A 26,593-nucleotide genomic window follows, 5' to 3' on the forward strand; every position below is an offset into this window, starting at 1 on the left:
GAGCAACCTCAGTGGCTGGATCACTACTTTTTATGTGACATTTTCCAGATGAAATCAGCCCACGGCCATGCTTGTCCCCCATAAACTTGGTTCTGATTTGTTGTGGTGCCCTGGGCTTCTGGAAGAATCTTACAAGAAGCCATATGACTCAGAACTGCTGTTTTTACTTGTTACTCAAGTGTGGCTGTGTTAACATTACATCACAAAGGGGACCTTTTATGAGGCAGTCTCTGCCTGTGAGGAGAAAGCCAAGGGCAGAGGCTGTTTCCAGGCATGATGGAGGCGATCTTGCTTTGAGGTGGTTTAGCATCCCACTTGTTCCTTGAGGACATCTGTTCCTACCTAAGAGCACTCACCTGAGATGCTCAAAGGTCCAGAAGAAACACTTCTCGGGTGACAAAGCAGGTAAAGAGTGGAAAAAGGAAATGAAGGCAAGGGATACCCTTCAGAGTCCCTACAACGCTTCAATCCAAAGCCCTGCTCCCACACGGACTAGTTAAGGAGTGGCTATGTTTTGGAACAAGGGCTTCTGTAATTATAAAAGTGGGTGGATCTAGGCATTGAGGGTACACTCACCCACGAGTGTGTGTTTTTAGAGGTTAGAGGATTAGAGGTTGGTGTGGGAATGTCTTCTCTTCTCCTCTTCTCCTCTCTTCTCCTCTCTTCTCCTCTCTTCTCCTCTCTTCTCCTCTCTTCTCCTCTCTTCTCCTCTCTTCTCCTCTCTTCTCCCCTCTTCTCCCTTCCCCTCCCCTCCCGTCCCCTTCCCTCCCCTATCTTCTCTTCTCTTCTCTTCTCTTCTCTTCTCTTCTCTTNTTCTCTTCTCTTCTCTTCTCTTCTCTTCTCTTCTCTTCTCTTCTCTTCTCTTCTCTTCTCTTCTCTTCTCTTCTCTTCTCTTCTCTTCTCTCTCTGAGATTACATCTCAAATTGAGCCTGAAGGTTATAGTTTCAAATGGACTGCCAGACAGCACAGCCCAGTCCTAGGTGCTGGGGGTTAACAGACAGCATCGAACTTTTGCATGGGTGCTAGGAATGTGAAATTGGGTGCTCATGCTTCAACAGCAAACACTTTACCTGCTGAGACATCTTCTCACCCCAAAAGAGTTATTGAAGTATGAGGGCTGAATATAACTCAATGGTCTAGCGTTTATTTTGCATGCAGGAGACCCTAGGTTTGATATCCAGGGTATGAGAGGAAGGAGGAAGAATACAGTGGTAAAATTGGTTGGAGACAGACCATAGAAGGCATTGAACTCCAAACCAAAGTCAGGAGATATTCATCTCAGGCCAACGGGGAGCTGCCAAAAGGTTTGTGGAAGGAATGGACTGGCTAAAACAACCCTTAAGAGACTAAAATTTTGATTATCATGTTCTGGATAGAGACGAGAATTAGGAGGCAAAATCTTGACATCAATATCTAGGTATCTGGATTCTTGGAATGGTGAAGGAGGAGACAGACTAAGAGTAAAGAGTAATGACAAAAAGAAGGAAATGCTGTAATGAAACTTATCACTTTGCATGCTGATTTAATTGACAAAATGCCAGGTATGCTGGCACACGCATTTAGCTTAGTTCCAGGAATTGAGAACTCTGTTGAGTTCAAATCTAACCTGATCGCTATAGCGAGTTTCAGACTAGCCAAGGATTCATAGTGGGAACCTATCTTCCAAAAGGGGTGGGGAAGCGGGAGCAGGGGATGGAGAGAGACAGTCCAGCAGTTAGGCACACTTGTTGCTCTGCAAAGGACTCAAGCTTGTTTCCCAGCACTCACATAGTGGTTCACAACCATCTATAACTCCAGTTCCAGATATTTGATACCCTCTTCCAACCTGCATGTGTACCAGGCACACACACACGTGGTACACATACAGGCAGGCAAAGCATGGATACAGAAAAATTTGAAAGGAAAATGAGAGACACAAAAATTAACTCAAAGGGAAAAATGAATTTAGTGATTAGTGAAGCTTAGGGATCAAAACAAAGGGAAAAGTCCCAAACATGATACCCAGATTTTAGAATGAATGACAATAACGAATGTGCCATCAGAAATTAGGAGGCAGATCGTGTATGGAGGAAAGATGAGACATCTCAGTTGGGGACAGTGGAGCTGAAGTAAGAGTGGGACACAATACTTGCCACATATAGGTAGATGGTGACGTGAAACTGCATGCACAGTCTAATCAACCATCCAATCATCGGCAAATTTATCCAATCAGCTGCTTGGTCTCTCCAGGAAGATGCCTCAAAGCTACTTCAGATGCTAGATATCCAGAATTTAGCTCATCATCTTCCCTTCCAAGCTGGTCCCCTTCTGGCTTCCCTGACGCAGTAGATGATACCCTCATTTAAGACCCTAAGAGCCAACATGAACAATGGCCATTGAGACTGTCATTTCTTTTTTCTAAAGTAGTATTTGTATTGAGAATTTCATATTGTACTTTGATCATATACATCTCCTACCCCATTCCTCTCCCAGCTCCTCCCAGATCCACCAGCATCTCACCACCTCTTTTTTTTCTCTTTGTTACTACATGTAAACATACAAATGCAGCCTGCTATACTTTCCTGGCAGGGGACATACCATGATCACGAAGGTGGTTTTCCAAGGGCGAGGCTTTGTGCTGACCCCTGCGATTTCCCCAAATGCGGGAAACTTGGAGTGGGGGACTGCATTCGCGCTCTCCCCTGAAGGAAAAAAAAATGCAACCTGCTGAGTCCATTCAGCATTGGGAGTATGCAGATCTTTTTAGATAACTACTTGGTTCTGGATAATCAATTAGGAAGCTCATCCCCAGACAGAACTGACTCTCCCTCTCTCAGCAGTCTGACTACCTGTCACCAAAACCTCGTCTGTTTTCCAAATCTCTCTGCCTTTGGTTCATGTCCATGTCACGCTAGCATCATGTCTTCTGAACTGTCCCCAAACTGTTCTTACTACCCTCTAATCTTGTTCATACGAAGCAGTCACGTGATCTTTTCACAAGGCAAAGCTTATCTACGTCCCTGATATGAAAAGGCTTAAGAACTATTACATTGATATTAAGATAAAGATGGCGTCCCACGGGTGACATGGCCGTTGTCCTTTCTGTGTGGCTCTCTGACTCTACCTTACACTGTTAAGCTCTGGGGTTTTCCAGATTCATCTACCAGAATATTCTCCATGCACCCTGATACCTGCAACCTCTGACACTGGCACCCCTACTAAGCTTCTAGTTTCCCTCCCAGCATGGCATCAGTAATCCCTTCCATGGGGAGCCTCTCTAGCTACCTTATTTGATCTTTTCCACAACTTCCCCATCACCGTTAGAAAAGAGGATATGAGACCCTGAGACTCAAATATTTACCTAAGATAAAACAGTAAGGAGGCAATGAAGCCATTAATTTGGTGTCAAAGACTGTTAAATGTTTTATTGTATCATCATATAACCCTGACCATCCAAATCCATTACTGGGGCATTGGGGACCTTCAACAAATGGGTTTCAGGCAAGCCACATGGCTCAGCAGGTAAAAGTGCTTGTCACCAAGCATGATGACCGAAGGTTAATCCTGGGACTCACACGGTGGAAGAAGAGAACACACACCCATGGCATAAATAACCATTTACTTACTAAATGAGATTAAAATATTCAAATCAAACTTTGGCTGAGGAGATGACTCAGAGTAAAGAGTTTGCGACACAAGGGTAAGGTAAGGACCCAAGTTTGGATCCCCAGATCCCACGTAGAACCAGGCATAGTAGCATCTGTTATCCCAGTACATGCTACACACACACACACACACACACACATATATGCTGAGCCTTGAAACCTTGAAATGCTTTCCAATAGTAGTGACCCTAATGGATACAAGGCATGATCTAACTATGGGAGCTCATTCATTTTTAACTTTTCTCTTCATAAAGATTATTTTTATGTGCATGAGTGTTCTTGCCTGCATGTACATTCATGAGCATGTGCATGCAGTACCCTCAGAGGCCCAAGAGGGTGTTAAGTGGCCTGGAACTGGAGCTACAGATGGCTGTGAGCCACCAGGTAGATGCTGAGAACCTAACCTGAATCTTCTGCTAGAGCAGCCAGCTCTTACCCACTGAGCCATCTCTTCAGCCCCAATTCTTAACATTGCTTATTCATTAGTAAATTAACCTTATGCTTTGCCTTTAAGTACTGCTTTAGGCATGTTACACAAATTCATTTTTTAAAATTTATTTATTTTATGTATATGAGTACACTGTAGCTGTCTTCAGACACACCAGAGGAAAGCATCAGATTTCATTACAGATGGTTTTGAGCCATCATGTGGTTGCTGGGATTTGAACTCAAGACCTTCAGAAGAGCAGTTGGTGCTCTTAACTGCTGAGCCATCTCTCCAATCCTACACAAATTCTAATATGTAGTACTTTTAGTTCTGAGAATGAGACTGGACATTATTTAATAATGTTCTATCCATCTTCTAGATAACTAGGATTTTTTAAGGCATCTTTTTAAAAGTGTTAATTACATGATATCATTATAATTTAAAATACTGTCAGATAGGACTGCATCTTTGGACTTTATTGAAGTTTCCTTTATGGCCTACTGTAAACAATTGGGCAAGAATTCCATTTTATGTTTATTTCAGTTATGCATATATTTTGTGGTGTGTTCAACTAATATCCATGATATTTTTATTTCTAGAGGATCTATAATTCTTAGAGATGCTCACTAAGCTGCTTTTATTATAATAGCTAATTTATATATTTTCTTATTTATTTGACATAGCATAAGATTGTATTATTTGGTTCATGAATGTCTATAATGATTTTATTATTTCAGTCTTCTATCTTTTTTTTTTTTAAACATTTCTTGTTTGGTTTTGTCTTGCTCTGTTTTAAGACAAAGTCTCTCTGTGTAGTCCTGTCTGTCCTCTGAAACTCTGTACTCTTGAACTCCCAGAGCTTTCCCTGCCTCTGCCTGCCTCTGCCTCCCTCTGCCTGCCTCTGCCTGTCTCTACCTCCCTCTGCCTGACTTTGCCTGACTTTGCCTGACTCTGTATGGTGAATGTGCTGTCAAACCAGCTGTTTTTTTAAACATTTTAAGCTATGAAATATACTATTTTATTTCATAACTTCATCACATGCAAATAGTTACAGAAGGAGACAGGAATGAAAAGAAAGAAGAAAGGACTAGAGGGAGGAAGTAGAAAGGATTTTTGCCTAGACTTCCTCCCCAAAACCACACCCAGGATTTACTTCCTCCAACCATACCCACCTTTTACACTTGCACTACCTCCTAATTGTATACTCAGACCAGGGTCTTTACAGTCTAAGCATCTCTTAAAACACATGTGCTTTGTTAATCTCCTCAGCATCTCTGAACCAGGTCAAATTGACTTTCAAAATTAACCATTACAACCCATGAACGGAAACTTCTACCTGTGGCTGAGGGTGTAGCTCAGTTGGTGAAGTCCTTGCCTGGCATACACAAAATCACCAGCCCCGTATAGCCCAGGCCAGGTGCTACATGCCTGTAGTCTCAGCACTTGGATTGTGGAAGCAAGAGGATCAGAGGTGCAAAGCCAGCCTGGGCAACATAACAATTTGGAGGCCAGCATGGAATACATGAGACTATGCCTTAAAAATAAATAAAAAATTATCAGGGGCTGAAGAGATGGCTGAGCAGTTAAAAATATTTGACGCTCTTTCAGAGGAATTGAATTGTGCTCCTAGCAAATGTAATGAATTGCTCATAAACTGCTTGTAACTTTAGGTCCAAAGAGTATGATGTCCTCTTCTTGCTTCCTCTGGCACTAGCATGTACAGACACACACACAAATACTACACCATATCACACCACATAGGAATAAAAATAAATATATGCTACAAAAGAAAATTAAGGCAAATGTTATAAAATGAGAAAGAGAAAAAGTCATTTTCATTGACACAAGAACCTCAATGACCTTGACCAACATCAGTCCATGTGCTTCTCTCCCCAAGATCACAGAATCCTTACATACTGAAGAGTCTCATTCCTTCTTCCCCTCCTTGGTACCTTAGCCTCTATCTGAAGGAAGTGGGTACTAACTGAATAGATCCCTTGAAGACCTCTGACCCCACCCTGTCCTGTAGCAGATGAGGAAATGACATAAAGAGGAAGTCTGTGACTTCATAGAGGTCACATGCCTAGTGACTGTCAGAAGGTAGAAGAGACTCAGCTCCCAGGGCCAGCAAAAAGGTCAGTGGATGAAGGTTCTTGCAACTAAGCATGATGACTATGCAGGTCCAAGTTTGGTGCCTGGGACCTGTATAGTGGAAAGAGAAGACAGACTCCCTGCTCTCTCCTCAGACTCTCCTCCAAGGGAAACAAAAGTTTGCCCCTCACATGGACCACTCACCTGAAGAGTGTGGTGAGGGAGTCTGAGAAGTGGAGAGCCACTGCATGCAGGGAAACGCAGATGCAGACGCTCTTTGCTGAAAAATATTTCCACAAAGATCATTCTTTGTGTAGACTTCTTGGAAACAGTTTTGGACTTGAATTAGACATCTAAAGCTGGGCTTCCCTATAGTTTGGATAGAAGACATGCCAGTGTTAAACTGGCCAAGGAGGGTGGTGGAGGCCCAGGAAGGCAGGAGAGTAAAAGCAAAACCCCAAAACATCAGCTTAAGTAAAGCAAACCCTGAGGCCACCAATTTGTGCAGAACAAACTCTAGGGTCAGCCTCAAGGCAAGAAGACACTTCTGGGGGTGGACTTGGTCTCTTATGGTGGATCCATTCTGAGCAACGGCCCTGGGAATCCTGTTTGGATTAGAATCCTAAACCCCTGTAGCAATGACTCAGATGTCCCTTTTCCTTTGGTGGCATTAGAGCATTCTCTGTACTCACAGTACTTGCAGAGTCCTCAGACAAGGCAAGGGAAGTGAGGAAGACAGAAAGAGATGAGTCACATAAGTGACTGTTGTCCCTTGCTGAGGCAGGTGGTGGACCAGGACAGCCATATGCATCAGATCCAGTCTTCTCTCCAAGCATAGCTGGAGGACACCGGTGATGAGGACAGCTGAGGACTGCAGATTTTCATGCCCTCTGTCCTGATACACTGGGAGCCTCCTCATTTATACATCCTGTCGCCTGGAACTACTTTACTCTTCATGTCCCCCAGAGAACAAGTGTTAGAGTAACAGCCAAAGAATTTTAGAGTTAAAAATGGTTCCAGTTCACAAGAAATAAGATCAGAACAATGCAAAGTCATTGCAGCTCCTTGGCTACAGCAAGCCAAGCCATGAGAACCAGGTGGTGAAGGCATGCCTAGTTCTGCCATGAACTGAATGTGTGACCCTGGGCTCCGTGGCTAAGATTCATTCCATATCCATCAAATAAGGTCAGAATGGCCCCTTGAACATCTCAAGTCTCATTTCTAATCAGGAAGTAAGAATAAGGTCACTGAACCCATAGGGAGAAGAGGTCTGGAAACTCCCTCCAGACATTTGGTATTTCTCTGTGAAAGCACCTAAGGTCTTACACTCATGACTCCCAGCCATGTTTTTTTCCAGGAGAACCAGAGGCAGGTTCTTAACCTTAGGAAGACCTAAGACCTAAGGCTAGAGGAAAAATCGCCATCCCAAGATGAAGAGTTGCATTGATAATTTCCAAACACCAAGGGACGATCTCTGCTCCTCCATCAGCCTTACCCAGCATCTGATAGTGAGTTAGCTTCTACTGCGAAGTGATTAAAAGGCCACCTGGCTTTTAACGTGTCATTTAAATTTCACATAATTGAGTAGGTAGTCCACTATTAATTAAAAAGTAAGCAGGAAAAATTGAGCGCAGATGATGTTTTGTTTTGCTTAAATTATGCTTGGTGAAATACAAATATCCCACCAGTGAAATATTCTGGTGTAGCTCTCTCTAGCTAATAATGGTGGTTTGCATTTGCTAGTTGTAAATGGGTCATTGCATGTCAGGGGTCTGTGTCCTTTCGTGCATACTTATGACATGTGAGGTAGTGACTAGCACATTGCAGACACAGACACTGGTGCTAGATCAAACTGATAATGAGGGCTGACTACCATTCATGTGGCGCTCACGGTAGGCTGATGGAAAAACAAAGGTGATGTTATGTCTGAAAGGCCACACCCATACTCCATCAGCGAATCTCAGGCGAGGCCTGCAAGAAAATTGCACACATCACCTGATTTAGAAAGACATCAGTTTCCGCCGTTGCTTGTGTTGACAATAGCAATCTTGATGGACTGTCTCAGGTTGAACAGAAAGGTTAGTTAACTGGATACAGAGGGATATGTGAAGTCAGGACGCAGGCCCATGTTGGAATAACTTCAAAGTCTACATCCTTGACACCCTACACCTGTTTCAGACTATTTAAAGCAGGCATCAGTAAATTTCTAACGCCATTTCTCAAATCAGTTTTTATCAGGGTACAGAGAATAATAAATAGCAGGGTACCCCGGGGTCAAGTCCTAGCTCTACCACTATGACATGAGGAAAGTTAACCTCTGTAAACTGCATACCTCATCTGTAAAGTAAGAAGTATTAAACAATACTGTTCACAAGGTTCTTGTGAACATTTGAGAATCCATATGCAGTGCTCAGGGCACTGCCTGTCAGAAACTACACTCTCCTAGATCTAAGATATTAACATTGTGGTTCAGGGTTAGTGCATGGCTCAGGGGATTAGCCAAACAACCTGGGTTTGATCTTGGGAGTACTAATTATGGAAGCAGAGAATCAAATCCTGAAGGACTGACATATAGTAAATTCCCATTCACGGCAGCAAATTTTTACTGTCAGATCGTCAGTGAAGGTAGTGGGCAAAGAATAGAGACCCCAGAAGGACATTATGATATCTGGACAGAGCATCTGGTCTAGGTGGAGAAAGAAAGACTACGACCTAGAAATATGAGTATTTCCAGGGAATCCAGAACAAGCAGGAGCTGTTTGCAGAGCAGTGGGTGGTTTGGCCGAAGAGATGGTGTCACAGTCTATGCCTTTTGAGTTGTATTTTTGGAAAATAAAACTGAGGTCATCTCCCTTGCTTAATAAGACGTGAAGGTGAAGTCTCTCATTTCTGAAGTGGTTTTAACTGGTGTCATACACAGTGAGGCAGAGTCTCAACAGAGCCGGTAGGTAGATCAAGATCGCTGTTGTCAGCACAGGAACTGGGGGAACTGAGGTCTTTCCAAATTAGTGAGTAGGATTCTCTTGTGGGCCTCACCCGAGGTTTTCTGAAAAATTGCTATGTGTCTCTGAAGACCTGTCATCCTCCCCTTGTTTGTTCATGACCCCAAAAGTTATCCCTGGAGAGAACCGACTCCATGTGTGCCTACGCACACACAAATTAATGTGAAAAGAAATTATGGTTTAGGACACCCAATACCTCTGGAGTCCCCAGATGGTGGGTCATCTCTCCCCAGCTGCTAGCTTCCTCCACTTTCAGAACTCTTGATCATTGTCTCAAACTTCAGGAAACAATGTAATTGACGTTAAAGCAAACTGATGTAAAAGTCCATTCACAGGAAGCTCGCTGTGGGCTCACTTTTCACTTCTGTGTCTTACAAAGCAAGGGAAATGGCCTCAGTTCCGTTTTTCCAAAATAAATCCCAAAGGACATAGACTGCAATAGCATCTCTGATGTCAAACCACCTACTGCTCTGTAAACAGCTCCTGCTTGTTCATCATGAATCCCTAGCAATGTAGCACTCCCTGTCTTTCTGAGCATCTCATTCCTTTTGCACTTTCTATCCTTTTGAATAAGATATTCATTTACATGTCTGTTTCCCTGCTAAGCTAATAGACCACTTGGGGACAGGAGCATCTCCTTGTCCATCTGCATCCTCCAATCTCTCTCAGAAGGTAAAGGAAGGATTGGAGTACCAAGGGGAGCTCAAATTGTAGGATGCTTTCTGGGAGGGGTAAGAGGAGCTAGGATGATTCTTCTCATGTGATACAAATGGCTATGAACGATAGCCTTCTATCCACTGTGGCTCGCTGTTACATATATTGTAATACATGTTGATGAACTGTAAGGAACCAAGAAATTGGCTTCTACTGTAGTGAAAAAGGGGCAAGTTTGACAACTTTAACCATTGTTTTTTACACTATCACTTTTAATGTGCAGTTGCTTTGACTTGGTACTAAATGATACTTACAACTTCCTTGGCCAAGCACAGAATGCTGGCTGGCTCTCAGATTCTGTAAGGACCTGGGAAAGTACCTAAAGTGCCTTGGTTCCCCATCTACTGTAATAAATTCCTCCTGTTGCAATTGTCATTGCAGGTGGTGACCAGAGAACAGAGGCCCCCCAAAAATTTTATGGCATTCAAGGGAAAGCAAGAGTCCAGCCTGGAAATACATAGCCCAACCCAAAAGTTATCTCTGAAGGAAAACAATGGTAAGACCAACCAGGAGCCAATCCTGGAGAGTAGGCAGAATTATTAGATCACCCCATATAATTGATTGTATTGGTGGTGCATATTCAGACTGTGTGATAAAAGCGTGGAGGCATGTCACAGCCACACCACAGTAGCATATTCTATTTACAGGGTCGGCTCCCCTGAAAGTGTGCCTATCCTTTTTCTGGGTCCTCCCACGCGACTTCCCTGAATTAATTTTCTAAGCCTGAACTTCCATTTCCACACAGTGGTTGCTTTCATCTCTTCTACTGCTTTCTTTAATAACTTTTGATGACCCAAGAAATACTTGGCTGGGTTCCATTTTCCACTTCCTCCAGGTGAAATATAGCACACGCCACTCCCTATGTTTATAAGAGCCACAAAAGGCTCTTATCTACACTAATTCTTTTAGTTAAGTTTCACTAAGGGGACATCTGGATTCCTGACAGAACAAGATTCTTCATTGATGAGAAATACTTAACAAGTCAGAATGGCACAGGAGCCAGCAGCTTGCTGATGCTTCTCAACACTTTTGCATTAGTTGTGTATCAGAAGCTTAGAACTTCAGGTTCAAGTGGCTAGATAATGAGGAAGTCAGAGATAGGGAGAAAAGTCAAATGGGTTAAAGTCTGACTACATCTGACTGCCCCTCGAGATGCCTGAGGTAACCATCACCCGGTCATTTTTAGTCATCAGATATTCACCTTTGAATTTTAAAGTCATGATCCATTATGAAGACACAAATGACTTATAGAGCCACAGGAATAACCACACAATGAAGAAGGCAAAAGAGAACACGGATATGGTCTTTTAAAGAACTTCAAATCAGACCGCTGTTGCCGTGAGGAGAAAGCATTGTGAGTTAAGAAAATCTGTCCATCTGCATGGAAGATGTGGACCATTCATAAGCCATGTTTTATTCAAATGGTCACCAGGACTTTTATTCCCAACATCTTTTACCACTTGTTCCAGAATAACTTGCATGCCATTGTGGAGAAAGAAAACTGCCTGTGCTGCCAAAGCAAGCTCACATATGGACCAAATTCTCCCCCACGGTGACTGACATGCCTTTCTGTGGTCCTTTTCTACAGTTAAGGATACTGAGGATATGTCTCCATGGTTACCTTACTCCATTCAAGTTAGTCCCCCACAATGCAGTGCCAGCTTCTTCATTATCATCACAATCTAAGCTGTCACAGTACTCATGAGGGCAAATCACAGAAGTCACAGAGAACTTCCTGAGGGACCGAGCATCATATTCCATGTTCTCCAGCCTCCGACTGCTCTAGCTTCCTCTATGCTCCTGTGATTTTTAAAATATGACCAAAAGCCATTTAGGCGAAAAAGGAAATCATTTGGCTGACATGTCCAAGTCACAGTCCACTACTGAGGTAGGTCAGGAACTCAAGCAGGAGCTGGAAGCAAAAGCCATGGAGGAACACTGCTGTCTGGCTCCCTTACAGACTCAAACATAGCTTACTTACATAGCCCAGGGAAGGGTACTGCCTCCATCAGTTATCAATCCAGCTAGCCTCCAACATGCCAGTCTGATCTGGGCAGTCCCTCAATTGAGATTCCTGTCTCTGGTGACTCAATGCTATGTCGAGTTGACAGTGAAAGCTAACTAGGACACCGAAGAAAAACATTATGACATTCAAACTTAAAATACAGTCTCAATTTTGGTCTCTAAATATCTGAGAGTATATACAATACAATTAAAGATCTGTGTATTTGTTTGTATATCTAAGTGTGTGTGTGTGTGTGTGTGTGTGTGTGTGTGTGTGTACAAAAGTGTCTAGGTGTGTGTGCCTGAGTGATTACAGAGGTCAGAAGATGTTGTTGAACCTAGAGCTTGTTTTTAAAGTAGACTAGAAGCCAGTAACCTTCCTGTCTCCGCCTCTCCCAGAGCTGGGGTTACAGATGTCCACAGGACCCTTGACTTGTTGCAGGGACATTGGGATCAACTTCCCTCCTATAATTGTGCAGAGAGCAAACACTTTGACCATTGAACCATCTCTCCAACTTCTCTACTTCAAACTTTAAAACATAACCAGGATGCTTGCTGACTTTTTGTGGTTCTGGGGAGTGAATTAAGTCCTTCTCCTTGTTAGGCGAGCACCCTGTCACCTTGATATGTCTAGCACCACATTACTTTTCTGTTGACACAGTCACACTAGGTTGCCCATGGTGTCCTTGCATTCACTGTGTAATCCAGGCAGGATTTGAAATTTCAGTTTTTCTGTCTTAGCCTCGTGAGTTGCGTTTCAGAGCTGTACCACCAGCCAGGCTTTTGAGTAACTGGTTGTCTCCTTGCTTGTTTTCTTGTTCGCTTGCTTGGTTGGCTTTTGAGACACAGTTTTCCTATATTGTATAGGCTGGGGTTTTGTGTGTGTGTGTGTGTGGGGTGTTGTTGTTATTTTGGGTTTTGTTTTGTTTGTTTGTTTGTTTGTTTGTTTGTTTGTTTTTTGGGTGGGGGATACTCCATCCCCCACCAAATTCAAGACAGGATTTCTCTGGGTAGCCCTGGCTATCCTGGAACTCTATAAACCTGGCTGGCCTTGACCTCAAAAAGATCTGCCTGCCTCTGCTAGGATTAATGGTGTGCACCACCACTGCATGTTTTAAAATGGGGCCTTACTCCGTAGACTAAGCTGGTCTAGTACTTACAACATATCCCAGACTGATCTCAAATTCATAGCAATCTTTTATCCCAATGCATGCTGTTCTTTTTCTTTTTTTTTTTTCTTTTCAAAAGTCTGATGTGTAAATAAATGCCGTCTCACTGTGGATTCCCATTATATATAATAGACATTCAGTGGATGCTTGTCAGAATGAACTATATCAGTTTGTGGGCCATGTCCTTCATTTGTTGGTTGGTTGTAGAGACAAGATCTAATATAGGCTGGCATCTTAGTCTTTTCTGCTGTTGCTACTATAAAATTCTCTGAATCATCAGTTTATGAAAGAAGGGCTTGTTTTAGCTTCCAATTCAAGGTACAGTCTATCCCAGTGGGAAATCTAGGCAGCAAGAGCTTGACACATCAAGTTTGCAGTCAAAAGACATCAATGAATGCAGGCTACTACTCAATTCTCCCCGCCCCTCTCTCTCTCTCCATTTATAGTCTAGGAGCTCAGCCAGCGAATGGTTCCACCTATAGAGGGTGGGTCTTCACATCTCAATTAACATAATCTAGATATCTTCCACAGGCATCACCCAGAGGCTTAGCCTCCCAGGTTGCTCTAACCATCACAGCTAGGCTGATCCTCCTGCCTCTACCTGTCAGGGTGCTGGATTACAGGCATACGGCACTGCACCTAAACCGCACATCCTCATAGTATTTTATAGTTGGAAAATAATACTAGACATAACCATTTTGTGAACAGTATTTTATTGCCTGAGGAATGGAAAGATAATGCCAAGAACTTCCCTAAGAAGCTTGAAGTTATCAAATCTTCAATTTAAAAAAAATCCTGGTGTATGGTGCTAAATCCCAGCACTCCTGAGGTAGAAACAGACAGATGGAGTTCCAGGCCAGTCAGAACTACATTGTCTTCAGCCACAGTAAATATTGCTATTTGTTTTTAATAATTTGTCCAAATTTTTAGGAGGTTTTTATGGTTTGAAGATCAGAAATTGATCAGGAAAACTGATATTAAATGGTAGAGAAAAGAGACATATTTTAAATTCTGTCTTCCTGGAGTACATATTCAAAAGTTCTGCTACTGGAAAACACCAGAAAAAAAAAAAACTGAGTTGGAAAGCATTCAGATAGTGGTGGATTTCCACCCTAATTAAGTTTCCTTCTCTCAGGCAGCCTATTTACTAATGCAACATGATAAGTGTTAAAATTGTCATTTAACAAACATTTATAATGATAAAAATAATATATGCTTTATTCCAACTGTTACCACAGTATAAATAAGAATTGCTTCTCAAAATATTAGCTTTGTTGAGGACTGTTCCTTTTTCCTTCTAATTGATGTACCACCAAGGGAATAAAACGTATCAACAAACAGAGAGAACCACACAAAGCAATGTAGTATGCTCTTCATAGCATGTGAGTATCCTCTTCTATTCTTGGAATAATACTCTGTAGCAAGGGAGGGGAAACAAGAAACTATATCTAAAGGTGGCTTTTTTTTTATTAACACTAGAAACCATATTTCAGCAGCAGTTTGTCATGGCGAGGTACTTGCCACTCTCTCCAAAACCTCCTAATAAGCATTTATCCATCTCATTTGGCTACAGTGTGTGCTCCTTGGGTGACTTCCCCAGAGAGACCACAGACTCAGACTGAGCACAGCACAACAATATGTGCTCTGTTCACTTCACATCAATTTACTTTAAGACACTCAGACACTGATTTCATTATAGATCAGAAGATTGTGTTATTGCTTAACAAGACGACTTTAGCTTAAATACAAACATAGAAATCTATTTTAAACATAGATAATGGTCCTAAAACCCAATGAAATTTTTCTAAGAGAGTTTATGCTGCGGTACAAAGCCCAGTGTCTGGGAAACTCACCCCATACACCAAAACTGAGGCCATTGGTCACCACTCAACAATCCAAATGAAATACAGTGGCAAAGCACCCCATTCGACCGCCCTCCAGGAGCCTTTATTGAATGCTGTACTGTGTAGAGCAGACCGTGCTGAATAGTCATGGTCTAGAAAGGAGACAGTCAACTTGGTCAAACTGAATAACTGTAGGAAAGTTCCATAAAGAGGCTATTTACAAAGGCATAGGCAGCATTAGGGGAATCACAGAGATAGACATATGGTAGGCAGGCAGAAATCAGGAGCCATGTGCACCTAAAGAGCCAGGCAATGCTGTGTAGCCCAAACTCACCATAAGCCAACAGGGAGGGAGCCCCCAGATGTGCACTAATGCCTCCCAGTGACCAAATCCTGAAGGCAGAAGGATGGAAGCTGATTCAGGATGAACATCTTCCAGCATCCTGAAGCACAGACCAGGTGCTAAAAGAAGATGAGTATTTAAAACCAATGCTGAATGTGTGCCTATGTACAAGCTAGGTCATGGGCAGCACTGTTATCTTATTATTCATGGTATGCTTTCAACATTTGGCTAGAATGAGACTTACTCTGTTCACTTGTTGGGACTTTCAACTATGCACATGCTCTCCCGTTGTGGTGGGTATCCTGTCTTGGTGGGATTAAGTCTTCTTGGAACTTTGTACATTCTGTCCACTATTTCATTTGGTCTGAAATCACTGGAATTGCAAGCCAAAATAAGCCTTTTCATATGCTGATTCCCTGCGGCACCTTGGGTATTTGCTACAGCAACAGAAGATGATCGGTAAAAGGGCAGAGCCCTCAGCACTTCACACAGGTCCCACCTCTTAGTAGCTCATCGTGGCAATGAATTTCAATGTCTTTTGTAAGGGACAGACCATATCTAATCTTCCCCATTATATATAACTAGGAGAGTACGCAGTCATCCTATTTGCCTCTATATTTGCATGGTTGATCCTTAAGTGAGTCCTGTATTCATCCTGTCCTTTGTAGTTCCAACCGCATGTCCTTTCTGCACTGAGGCGCTGTCATTGTTAGATTTATCTGTGGGGTTCTGCCCAGTTGCTGCTCTAAAGCCCTTCTCAAAGATGAGCATCTCCACAAGCCTCCCAGCATCGCAGCAGCCACCAGCTCATGAAAACCAGGTCTTTTTCATGTGAAGTGTGATTTTGAGCAAGTTGCTCTGAAACTCCATTTCTTTCCTTATAAAATGAAGATAATGACAGTAACTCCGAGACTTTTACTAGGATTAATATAATTTCCAAATACCACCCCACACTAAAGAGCCTCTAAATCCCATCTCCTACCACCACTCTGTATCTCTCCCTAGTCCTCAACCTTCCTAACACTGCGACCCTTAAATACAGTTCCTCATGCTGTAGTGACCCCAACCATAAAATGATTTTCACCGTTACTTCATATCTGTAATTTTACTACTGTTAGGAATCTATCTAACATGTGAGGTATCTGATCTGCAACCCCTGTGAAAGGGTCATTCAATTCCCCTCCCAAGAGGGTCGTGGCCCACAGGTTGAAAACCAGTGCTCTAGTGTCTAGGTATCTTGCTTCAGAAACTTGTTTAGCAAGTTTAAAGTGATAACTTAAATGCATTCCCAACAGGCAAAATGACACATGTTCACTCAGGAGGAAGAAGCCTGCATGGCCACCAATTGTTTGTGTACTCCACGAGTCAAATCCCCGGTCTATGGAGCACAGATTACAGGATTGAGCTACCTATCGTAGGGAGTATGAATGACCCAGACACTGAGGAGAGCAACCAAATCATCCCTGCAGACAATGCTCTAACCAAATATGGCTTGCTTCTCCCCAAGCCACGTGTTTTCCCACCACCACCACCCATTTTCCATTCCCTTCCCTTCATCTCAAATGAAATGAAAAATTTCAAAATAACTCCACTTGAAACTGTGTTTAACATAAGCTCAGAGTAGACTTGAATTCTTTTTCGAATTTTCACTGACAAACTACTTCCAGCTGCCCTCCAGGGCAGGTCACCACCACAATAAAATACAGTGTTTGCCGAGGATTTCAGCTGCCACCTGGGGGTTCAGTGTACTCAATGAATGCTATTTAGCAGAGCCAGCATGAACCAGTGACAAATGGCATGTTGGCGTTATTTTTTTTTTCTGGCCTGTGGTTTCAGGACTGGTTGCTTTCAGTTCTCCTGGTTTGGTCTTCTATGTTACCAGTCTTTTCCACATTTACAGCCTGGTCCTTCCTCTCTCCCCAGCTTCTGGCAGCCAGCTTTGTGTGACAGAAGGCATTTTTTGCTTAGATGGGTCATATTTGAAATGGCCAACAAATATGGATTTTATAGTTACTTTGTGCTTTAGAATTTATATATATGTAAATATTTGTATAGGATATTATATAAATATATAAAACATTTAAATATTTATATAAAATAAATAAAGTGTTTTATTGCTGTGAAGAGACACCATGACCAAGGCAACTCTTATAAAAGGAAACATTTAATTAGGGCTGGCTTACAGGTTCAGAGGTTCAGCCTATTATCATCATGGTAGGAAGCATGGCAGCATATATATAGGCAGACATGGTACTGGAGAAGTAGCAGAGAGTTCTACATCTTAGTCCAAAAGCATCCAGGAAGAAACTGATTTCCGCAGTCAGCCAAGAGAAGGGTCTTTTTCACAATGTGTGGCTTGACCATAAGACCTCAAAGCCCACCCCCACAGTGATGAACTTCCTCCAATAAGGACACACCTACTCTAACAAGGCCACACCTCTTAATAATGCCACTTACCATGAGCCAAGCATATTCAAATAAAATATATTCTATACTATATACTATATAATATATATGTATAATTTATATATAAAGTATCTATTTCTTTAATATATGTATTTCATATACATATACATACACACACACATATATACATATATATACACACATTTCTTATATATATACACACATACACACACATATATATACATATATATATATATATATATATATATACACACATTTCTTTTTCAACAGCTTCTCTTGCAGTGTTATCACTTCATACACATGAACTAACCAAGAATGGTGTGTTACTTCCCTCATCTCTGGACACACCCTGTAAAGCGAGGCTTGTTTGTATATGATTAGACACAGTCTGAGCCACTACCCAGCCGAACAGTCCCCCTAGCTTCTCTGCTTAGTTGGACTTCACCTCAGGCTAAACCCCTGGGTCTGCCCCCTTGTCCCTGGCCCTGGACTCTCCCAGAGTCTGTCCTTTTCCTCCTTTCTCATGCCCAGCCTTTCTTCACCTTCCTTCCTGGTTCTAGACCACTTGCAGTTATTTTTTATTGTTATTTATTATTTATTTATTATTATTATTTATTTTATTTTATTTATTTTTATTTATTCCTGAGGAGATCTGAGCAAACATCTGTTTACCTTAGATAGGGCACCAACAGCAGACCAAAGAAATGATTGCACCCAAGTCTACCACAGGGCAAACCAGTGAGTTTGGGGTTACTTACAAGGGTGTGGGTGACTCAAAGGCAGCTGCATCGCTGGAAAACCCAGCCCAGCTCAGGCGATGATTCCCCGAAGCTGCATCTCTTGAGCTTCCTGCAAACTTGCAGGCAACTCAGCCCTCTGGACCATCTCCTCTCTCCAATCCGACTGCCTGTATGATACATGATCGTGGGACTCTCTGAACTTTCTGAGTCTTGTACATGACCTAAACTTCTCCTTCCAGACGGGAACATTTGAATAGGGAGCAAATGGCTATACAACATATTGTATACTTTGAGGTTCTGTGTTCAGACTATTGGCTGAACTGACACATGGATGGATGGCAAGAGACAGGCACTGGAAAACAAGGAATAAAACAGTTTCAATACCCCCCAAAATGGAGTTTCTTCTTTACCCCTGTCCCTGAGTCTCAGATTTCTGATCATTAAAGAGGAAATCCTTTTCCCTGAAGACTTGTCAAAGAATTCCAGAAAGCCTGTGGCTGCCGGGGAAGTTCTCTGCTTCTGTCTGCAGAAAGGTCTGGGAACATTCTTTCTTCAGAGATATGGATCAGGGTTCCTTCTGTGCATGTCAGGGCTCAGAGTGAAACAGCCATTTGAAATATATATATAAATGAGTTTCTTACAACCCAAAGCCATCTTGAGGTGATCTATAGGCTTCTTGTGCTGTTTACACAGTCCCATACAATCTTTTAGTTTAGCACAGACGTCTGTCAGTTGGATTTCCTAGCACCCGCTCCCAAGCTTCTTGCTTTTCTCCCTTCTCTCCATCTCCTCTTAAAAGCAATCTAATCTAAGAAACATTTTGTGTGTGTGACTCTTGCATGCCTCCTCACTCCCAGAACACTAGTCAGGCATGCAGACTCATGAATGACACCACAGACTGAGCAGGACAACAGGCATGGCCAGATCACAAATGTCACTTCCATAGCATCTTGTTTGCTGTACCTGGGATTTCCCAGAACAGATGCACTCCTTGGTGCTGAGGCACAAGCGAGGTTAAAGGTACTAGAGAATAGCCTTACAGCTTGTTCTTATTCCATGCTTCTTCAAGGCTCACTGTCACCACCCAGACTACATAGTCAGCATGTAGCGCTGGGAGTGTCACCTGGATCTTAAGCTAGCCTTGGCTCAGCTCTGCTCCTGGGTCATCATGGTTGGTCTCTGTTGAAAGCCAAGACCCACAGCAGGATGTCCAAGATAGAGTTTATTGGACAATGGAAAAAGAACACACTCACAGGGTGAGAGTGGCCAACAGCCAGAGAAACCATTGTGTTGACCTACACTTTTAGGTGTGCTTTATTGAATCTCTTGAACAGGGTTTTCCCTGAGAGGTGCCTTCATGGCTTCATGACAGAACCATTTGGATTGTCTCTTAAGGGAGTGGACAATGGTCTTTGTCCCTTACCAGATAGCCTCCAGCTAGACAGCTAATCTTATGATCTTCCAGACAATTCAGAATGTCAAGTCTCCACCCAGGGCCAGAAACACAATTCAGATCTTTAGACCAGTGTTCAGAGTCCAGCACTTCTGGTTTCTGATTTTACCAGATGCTGGTAAAGAGGTCTATCGTCCATGACTTAAGATTCTGTTAATGTCTAAACTATCTACCTAATGAAAGTACAATACTCATCTATATTTCCAGATCCTGCCAGCTCTCCAGGCCTCTGGCACATCTAAAACTCAGACAGCCTGGGATCACCCCCCTAGATTCTTTATTGTTTCAGAGGAGGAAATGAACGTTTCTCATACTTAGACATGGAGGCTTAACAAGTCCTCTCACATATCCAAACACTAAAGCTTTATCTCTCAAGAAATCAGATATCTATCCAAAAAAAAAAGAAAGAGTAAACCCATCACCTTTTGGTTTTGTTATTCAGGGACCACTCACTCATGCCTCTGGCCCATGATAATGAAATGCTCTACCACAGAGCTACGTCCGCCGCCCCGATTACCTTTGTACTGTTGGGTTTAAAGAGTAGACACAGTAATGCAGACAACCTGAAACACATGAAAGTCTCTAAAACCTTCTATTTTGAAAGTATCAGTTAGTTTATCCTAGCATGTAGTGTTGAGACCGGGAGCACAGAGAGGCCTACATGACCACAGGTCACATCTTTTTTTATGTGACAAGCACGACACGTTCCAAGTCAGGAGTCTGGCAGGGACCTAGAAGTCACCTAAGCCTCAGGTGTGTGCCCACTGATTCTCTGGGTCTAGACCTGCTCTACCTTACCAAACTTTCCTGGCATGGTTTTTCATCCGACACTAGCAAATACAATTCAATTTTTTTTGTATGTATGTATGTACATGTTTTGTCTGCATGTTTACGTGTGTATACCTGGTGTCCTTGGAGGCTAGAAGAAGGTATCAGATTCTTTGGAGTTGGAGTCACAGAGAGTTATAAACCATCATGTAGATGCTGGGAATCAAAACCAGGTCCTCTGTAACAACAGCCACGTCTCTTAACTGCTCATCAATGTTACTATGGCAAGGCATACACAATCTATTACAAATATGACTTCTTGAAGTCAGATTTGGGGTGGCACAGTGAAGCTAGCTTGAGATGAAAAGCACTGTTGGAGACTCAGCCAAGGAGGGGTGGATTCCATGTTCCCCTAAGATTCTATAACTAGACAATATGATTTATAAACCTCCAAAGCATGGAAGGAAAAAACCTTTGGAAGCCAAAGCCTAATGTTTTCACTGCTGGCACCATACGTCTTCTTGCTTAGTGAATCTACCTTAAAGCATTGCTCATCAACTAAGTTATTGTTGGGCCAAAGCATAGAGACAAGGAAACACAGAAATTGTACATTTCCTATTTGCACGTCCCTGTAACTGGTAGTCAACTTGTTGGCACAGTTTATGATAGTTTGCCTGTGGTGGGATGGAGGACAGTGTCTTCAAAACCAAAACCAAATAGGAAAAATGACAAAGCTGTTGATTTAAAGAGCATGAGGTCCAGGCAAAGCTAGTAGTCCAATGCAGAGTGCTTTAACAGTACAAAGTAACCTTGCTGAGTCACCCTCCCCCCCCCAAGAAAGAGTGAAGAATTAAAAAGAAAAATCACTAGCTACTGAAGGCAAGGACAGTTTGCTACTCTTAGGCACTGTAAGAAGAAAGAGCTCTGAAGTGCACCCTATGCAGAGAGGAAGAAAAAAGACTAGGTCTTATGATCAAGCCTTCTGTAATCATGATATGCCATTGTCCATATCACTGGAGATGAGACTAGATCTTAGGTGCTAGAGATCTGGCTCATATTGGTAGAGTGCTAGGGTTCCATCCCAGCACCACATCAAACCAAGTCTGCTCGTACCTGTCTATAACCCCAGCACTCCAGAGATGGAAACTAGAGGATCAGAAGTCCAAGATCATCCATAGCTGCACACCAAATTCAAGGTCAGCCCGAGATACTCCATAAAAGATCTCAAAGGAGAAATCAAATGAAGTAATACACAGCAGATCATGCAAGAGTAAATGCTCTGTCTTACTAACTTAGGAGGCATCCTGGAGACAGAGGAGCTTCTGTTTCTTTTGAGGATAATGACACAGTTTAAAAGAATATCTCCACTGTCCATCAGAAGGGTTCGGATGGTGATGAGCTGCAAGTAAGAACAATAGGGAAAATGGCTCTGAGACAATGAATTGAGTTTAAGAACGCCCCTCCCCATCATCATTCCTTCCACAGTTCCCTTCTTTGCCATGACTTAGAGTGTTTCTGCAGTACTCTGAATAGACAGGCTCTGCTGTATCCTGACGTCCTTTTCCACAGTGCAGTCTAACGCCTTCTCTCGCCACCCATCCCGACCAGATTCCTCTGTTTATTCAGTCAGTGTGCCTATTGGTTTTTCCCTCTATTTTGGCAATCATACTAATAGATCATCTCCCCTCCTCAAAAATATGTTAAACAAGGTACTTTGGAGTAATGAGATTATACATGATATGTTGATATTTTCTTCCATTGTGTGTCCACATGTGGGCACGGGACTCATTTTTCTGGTTGCTCCATGGTGATAAGAGTTAAGTATGCTCTTTGGCTGTTAGTGGGAATACTGTCTTGCTGGTGTTGCCTGTGTTTGGAATGTTCCACTTCTGGTAATTCATTCAATGTCTATATTTTTCTTTTCAAAGCCACTTAACACTTTCAGCTTATATAAATCTTGTAGTTAACTACAGGCTCCAGGTCTTTTTCACATGAAGTGTTCACATAAATCACTGGGCTTCTGCCCTATTCTCATCTTTATGAGTAGTCAAGATATAAATCCTTCTTACTGTATTAAAGGATGCTAGTGTATTAAACAGCCTAAGTAACAAGCATGCCTTTGAAGAGGACCGTCAGGATCAAATTTGCATGGCAAGAACTCCAGGAGCTGGGCCAGAGGGTCCCATCTGTCTTCTCTTTCTAGTTTAGACCAACAAAATAGTCCTTGGAATACCATCCCCAGCAGAAATCAATACATAATAATATTCAAGGTAGTGCTAACCTACATAGGCAGTGAAGAAATGATTGTTTTAATTTTGGAGGGTGTCAATCAACTATAAAGAGTTCTTTCATAGCCTCTTGACTGTGTGAACTACTAGATGGCAATTTTAAATATCAAAATTTTATAGTAATATCTAGGGATGATTCAAAGTGGGAATCATCTATCAGCATCTATTCAATTTTTAATAAAGAAAAAGTTACTGGGGAAACCCGAGGATGAGAGAAACATTGGGAAGATGTAAGAAAGGGAAAAAACATCTAAAATGGAGATGGAGAAAAACAAAAAAGAAGCAGACCTAGAAGACAGGCAGAAGGAGCTGTGTTGGAGGATGTTTGTCAGAGAGGAATAGTGGTGGTGGTAGATTAAGACATAGTGCCCCAGTGAATTCCCCTAGCTCTGTAGAGTGATGGAGAAATGGATAAGTGCAACAGAAAGCTGCCTCAGAGCCTCTAAGAATCTTCAGCAAATTCACCCTCCCTGTAGGCCATAGGCCTCTGACACCCAAGGATGGATGTCAGCCTTTACTGTTGCCTAGACTGTAGACCAGAACCAACAAGTGATAACACTGAACTTCCACTGTCCTGTTCAGCTCGGTCTTTCCTCCCTGCTACACATCCAGATTCTGCACACACATAACAGATCCCAGGGACTCAGTTTTACTCTCTTTCCTCCTCCTCCCACAGGGCGTAGGCAATAGCCAGCCTATTTCAAAGGAAGCCCAGCTCTGCACATTTCCAGAGAAAGCTGAACAACGTACTGATGATAACACCTGCCAGGTAAGTGTGCTTTCCTGGCTACATGCGTGAGTCTGGCTTCAGGGGTAGAAGACGTCTGCCCTGGCACAAATTGTTTCTGAAAGATGCAACTAAAAAAATATATGTGACTTGGGTAAAAAAAAATTAATTGTATTTTAAAACTAAGTCAGAAAGAAGAACAGACAACCAGAACAATGTACAAATCCACAGTCCAAACTGTAGTGTGAGCATCTCAAATGGCTTTATGGTTTCTTTATGGCCCTGCATCCAGATCTCCATGTTTCTGGCCACTTATTTCCTTGTGCTGAACGGATACCTCTTTAGGAACTCAGTTTGAAAATAACCTGCATTCAGGGCATTGAGAATCCATTTCAAGTGTTTAAATATTAAATAGGCTAAGTCAGAGATTAATTTTATATTTGTTCTGAGTCTTCCCTTGCCCCTAAGATTGTTTCTATGTTCTTTTGTTTTTGGTTTTTAAGAGGATTCTTTGTTAGCTTTATTTTTTTTTCATTATGCTTCTTTTTCTCTCTCTGTAACCTCTTGGTCCCTCTTGGGTTCAGTTGGGAGAAAGGAGGGTGAATTAGAAGAATCCTTAAGGAATATGGCTCCAGCCTTTACAGCTGGGCCTGCTTCCTAGGAGGGTTCTTCTGGGGGGAGGTCTTAGGGAAATACTGTCATCTGGATCCTTGTCTGTGGCATCCTGCTCCCAGGCTCAAACCACCCATGTGAGTCCCAGTCTGGGGGTGTCTGTATCAGCATCAGCACCTTTGTGGAATTCACACCAGCAGCGTATTCTTCAACTGGACACTGCAGATGAGAACAGTGAGAGCAGGGGCTGCTTCCCCCTCTCCTGCTGGGGTGGGCTACTCTAGCAAAGGTTTGGCATTCTGGATTCTCCAGATGAAAAGTAGAGACCATCTTAGAGGTTCACAGGGACCCCTTAACTGTGAGTGTGGTGGGAACAGACCTGCCACTCTAGGAACATATCACTGCTCTAACAGTGGTGGTGACAGAGTACACTTCCAGGTCTTGGCATCTTAACGAGCAACACAAAAAGACTACAGTCTCCCTGTCTGTGGAGGGCTTGGTTTAGGCCATAAGTATTGCTTGACTGGATGTGGTTTATGGTTCCTCCACTGCCTCCCCACATCATCATAAACTTGAAGGTATCAGGAGTAGTAAAGGCTGGTAATTCACCTAACCTACTATATGGCACATGCCAGATTTTCAGTTACTTTCTCCTTATACTGTAGCACTGACAGGGAGCCATGGCCCAGCCTTGATACAGAGCATCAGCCTGCATATTACTAAACCAAGGAGAAAATCCAAAATCACACCTCCAAGACTCTCACCATCCATCAGGGAAAACCAACCAAAACCCCATACAAGTTGAGCCAACCTAGATTGAGGGTCATCTGTAAGGGATGCAGACATCCCACAGACTCCTCTGGAATCTACTGTGTTTGGATGCCTTTGGCAATCAGGTGGCCTTTATGGTCCCTTCTCAGAAAAAATTTCTAAACTTTACAAAACATGACCTGGTACATGACTTACCAAGGAAACAATTGTTACTGAGATACAATTATCAAAATCATTTTAAAAGTGGATTTTAGTAATGCATTTTACTGAGCTGTTTTTAATGAGGTTCTTTGGCAATTAAAAATCTATATGCCTTTAATATATAACACATATATTATATATTATATGATGTCTTAGAGTTTACAGATGAGTGTCTAACCATGAAACTCCGTTAGAATCTGTCACACATACACACATATGTGTGTATATGTATTTGTGTGTATATCTATACCTTAAAAAGCATCCTCCATCCTTACTGACCTCTTCATCCCTTCATTCATTCCTCTCTGTATTATGAGAACACTTATTACACGTGCTAACCTCTTAGCAATTTCCTAAGTGTGCAATAGAGTGACATTAATGTGTTGTGCAGCAGATTCACCTTACGTAACTGAACCTTTGTACCCATGGGTCAGTACCACCTGCTTCTCCCTCCTGGAAGCTCCCATCTTCACACTCTCTGCTTCCTGGGTTTGACTATTTAGGTCCAGTCCTGTTTGCTCTTCCCCATGTAGCTTACTCCACTTATGTGTGGTTGCTTCTTCCTTATCACACAATACCACAAGTTCTGGTAGCAATTCTAAGAATGAATTCACATGATATTTTAAGATATACACAATTGTGTGTGATGGGGAAACTACCTGTGGTTTCTATGGGTGACAAAGTTGTCACAGCTGTTGCTAATGCTACTACAACTTGTTGATTGAATTCACAATTGGAAGACAATGCTAAATTCCACCCAGAGGATATTGGAAACAACAATGAACTGGACGGACTGGCTCCTATCCCTGCCCATAGACCCCCTGGATTCTACCCATAAGCCCCTGAGGACAGAAGCAGCATTATCCTGGCCAGCTACAGGGGATCCGCCCACATCTTTTCTTTCCTGTGCTTATATATAGGTCAGCGTGGGTGGTGGGGCGGTGGCTGCAGGGCTGGTTTGGTGGCCTGCTGGTGAGATCTGCAGGGTCACCTAGCAACTTCTTTGGAAAAGAAGTCAAGGCCAGTCATCTTCATCTTTGGAACATGCAACTTAGATTGCAGTTGTCTACAAAGTGACCAATCACTGTGAATTCCGTTGTGTGCCCGGTGCCCACAGTATTCCAGAATGGCTATCCAGGAAACTGTCAGTAGTGAGTACCTCCTGGGAAGATAAATGGGCTATGGGAGCCAAAAGGAACAGCTTTCCATGGTCAACTCTGTACACATGTGCAAGTAGACCTGCACTCCTACACTGGAATGAAAGTGAACTAGCCCTTACACCCTCCACTTTAGTTTAGCATGAACCTAGAGGCACAAGAAGCCGAGAGAGAGAGAGAGAGAGAGAGAGAGAGAGAGAGAGAGAGAGA

The 26,593-nt window shown here is 42.6% G+C and overlaps 1 protein-coding gene and 1 pseudogene across 2 annotated transcripts in view; both read left to right on the top strand.

Moving 5' to 3' along the window:
• The first annotated feature begins 260 nt into the window (after window positions 1-260).
• Cdyl (chromodomain Y like) overlaps window positions 261-26,593 on the top strand; it is a 207,650-nt gene continuing 181,317 nt past the window's right edge. Inside the window, exons 1-3 of one of the 2 annotated variants that reach the window (XM_021180697.1) lie at window positions 261-405; window positions 10,261-10,375; window positions 23,592-23,684. In XM_021180697.1, coding sequence (XP_021036356.1) covers window positions 10,373-10,375; window positions 23,592-23,684 — 96 coding nt within the window. In that variant the 5' untranslated portion in view covers window positions 261-405; window positions 10,261-10,372. Of the gene's footprint in view, window positions 406-6,182; window positions 6,208-10,260; window positions 10,376-23,591; window positions 23,685-26,593 lie in introns of those variants that run through there. The other variant, XM_021180698.1, reaches the window with a different exon arrangement.
• On the top strand, window positions 2,555-2,685 carry LOC115029141 (annotated as a pseudogene).

This window comes from Mus caroli, chromosome 13 (assembly GCF_900094665.2).
Source record: "Mus caroli chromosome 13, CAROLI_EIJ_v1.1, whole genome shotgun sequence".
NCBI lineage: Eukaryota > Metazoa > Chordata > Mammalia > Rodentia > Muridae > Mus > Mus caroli.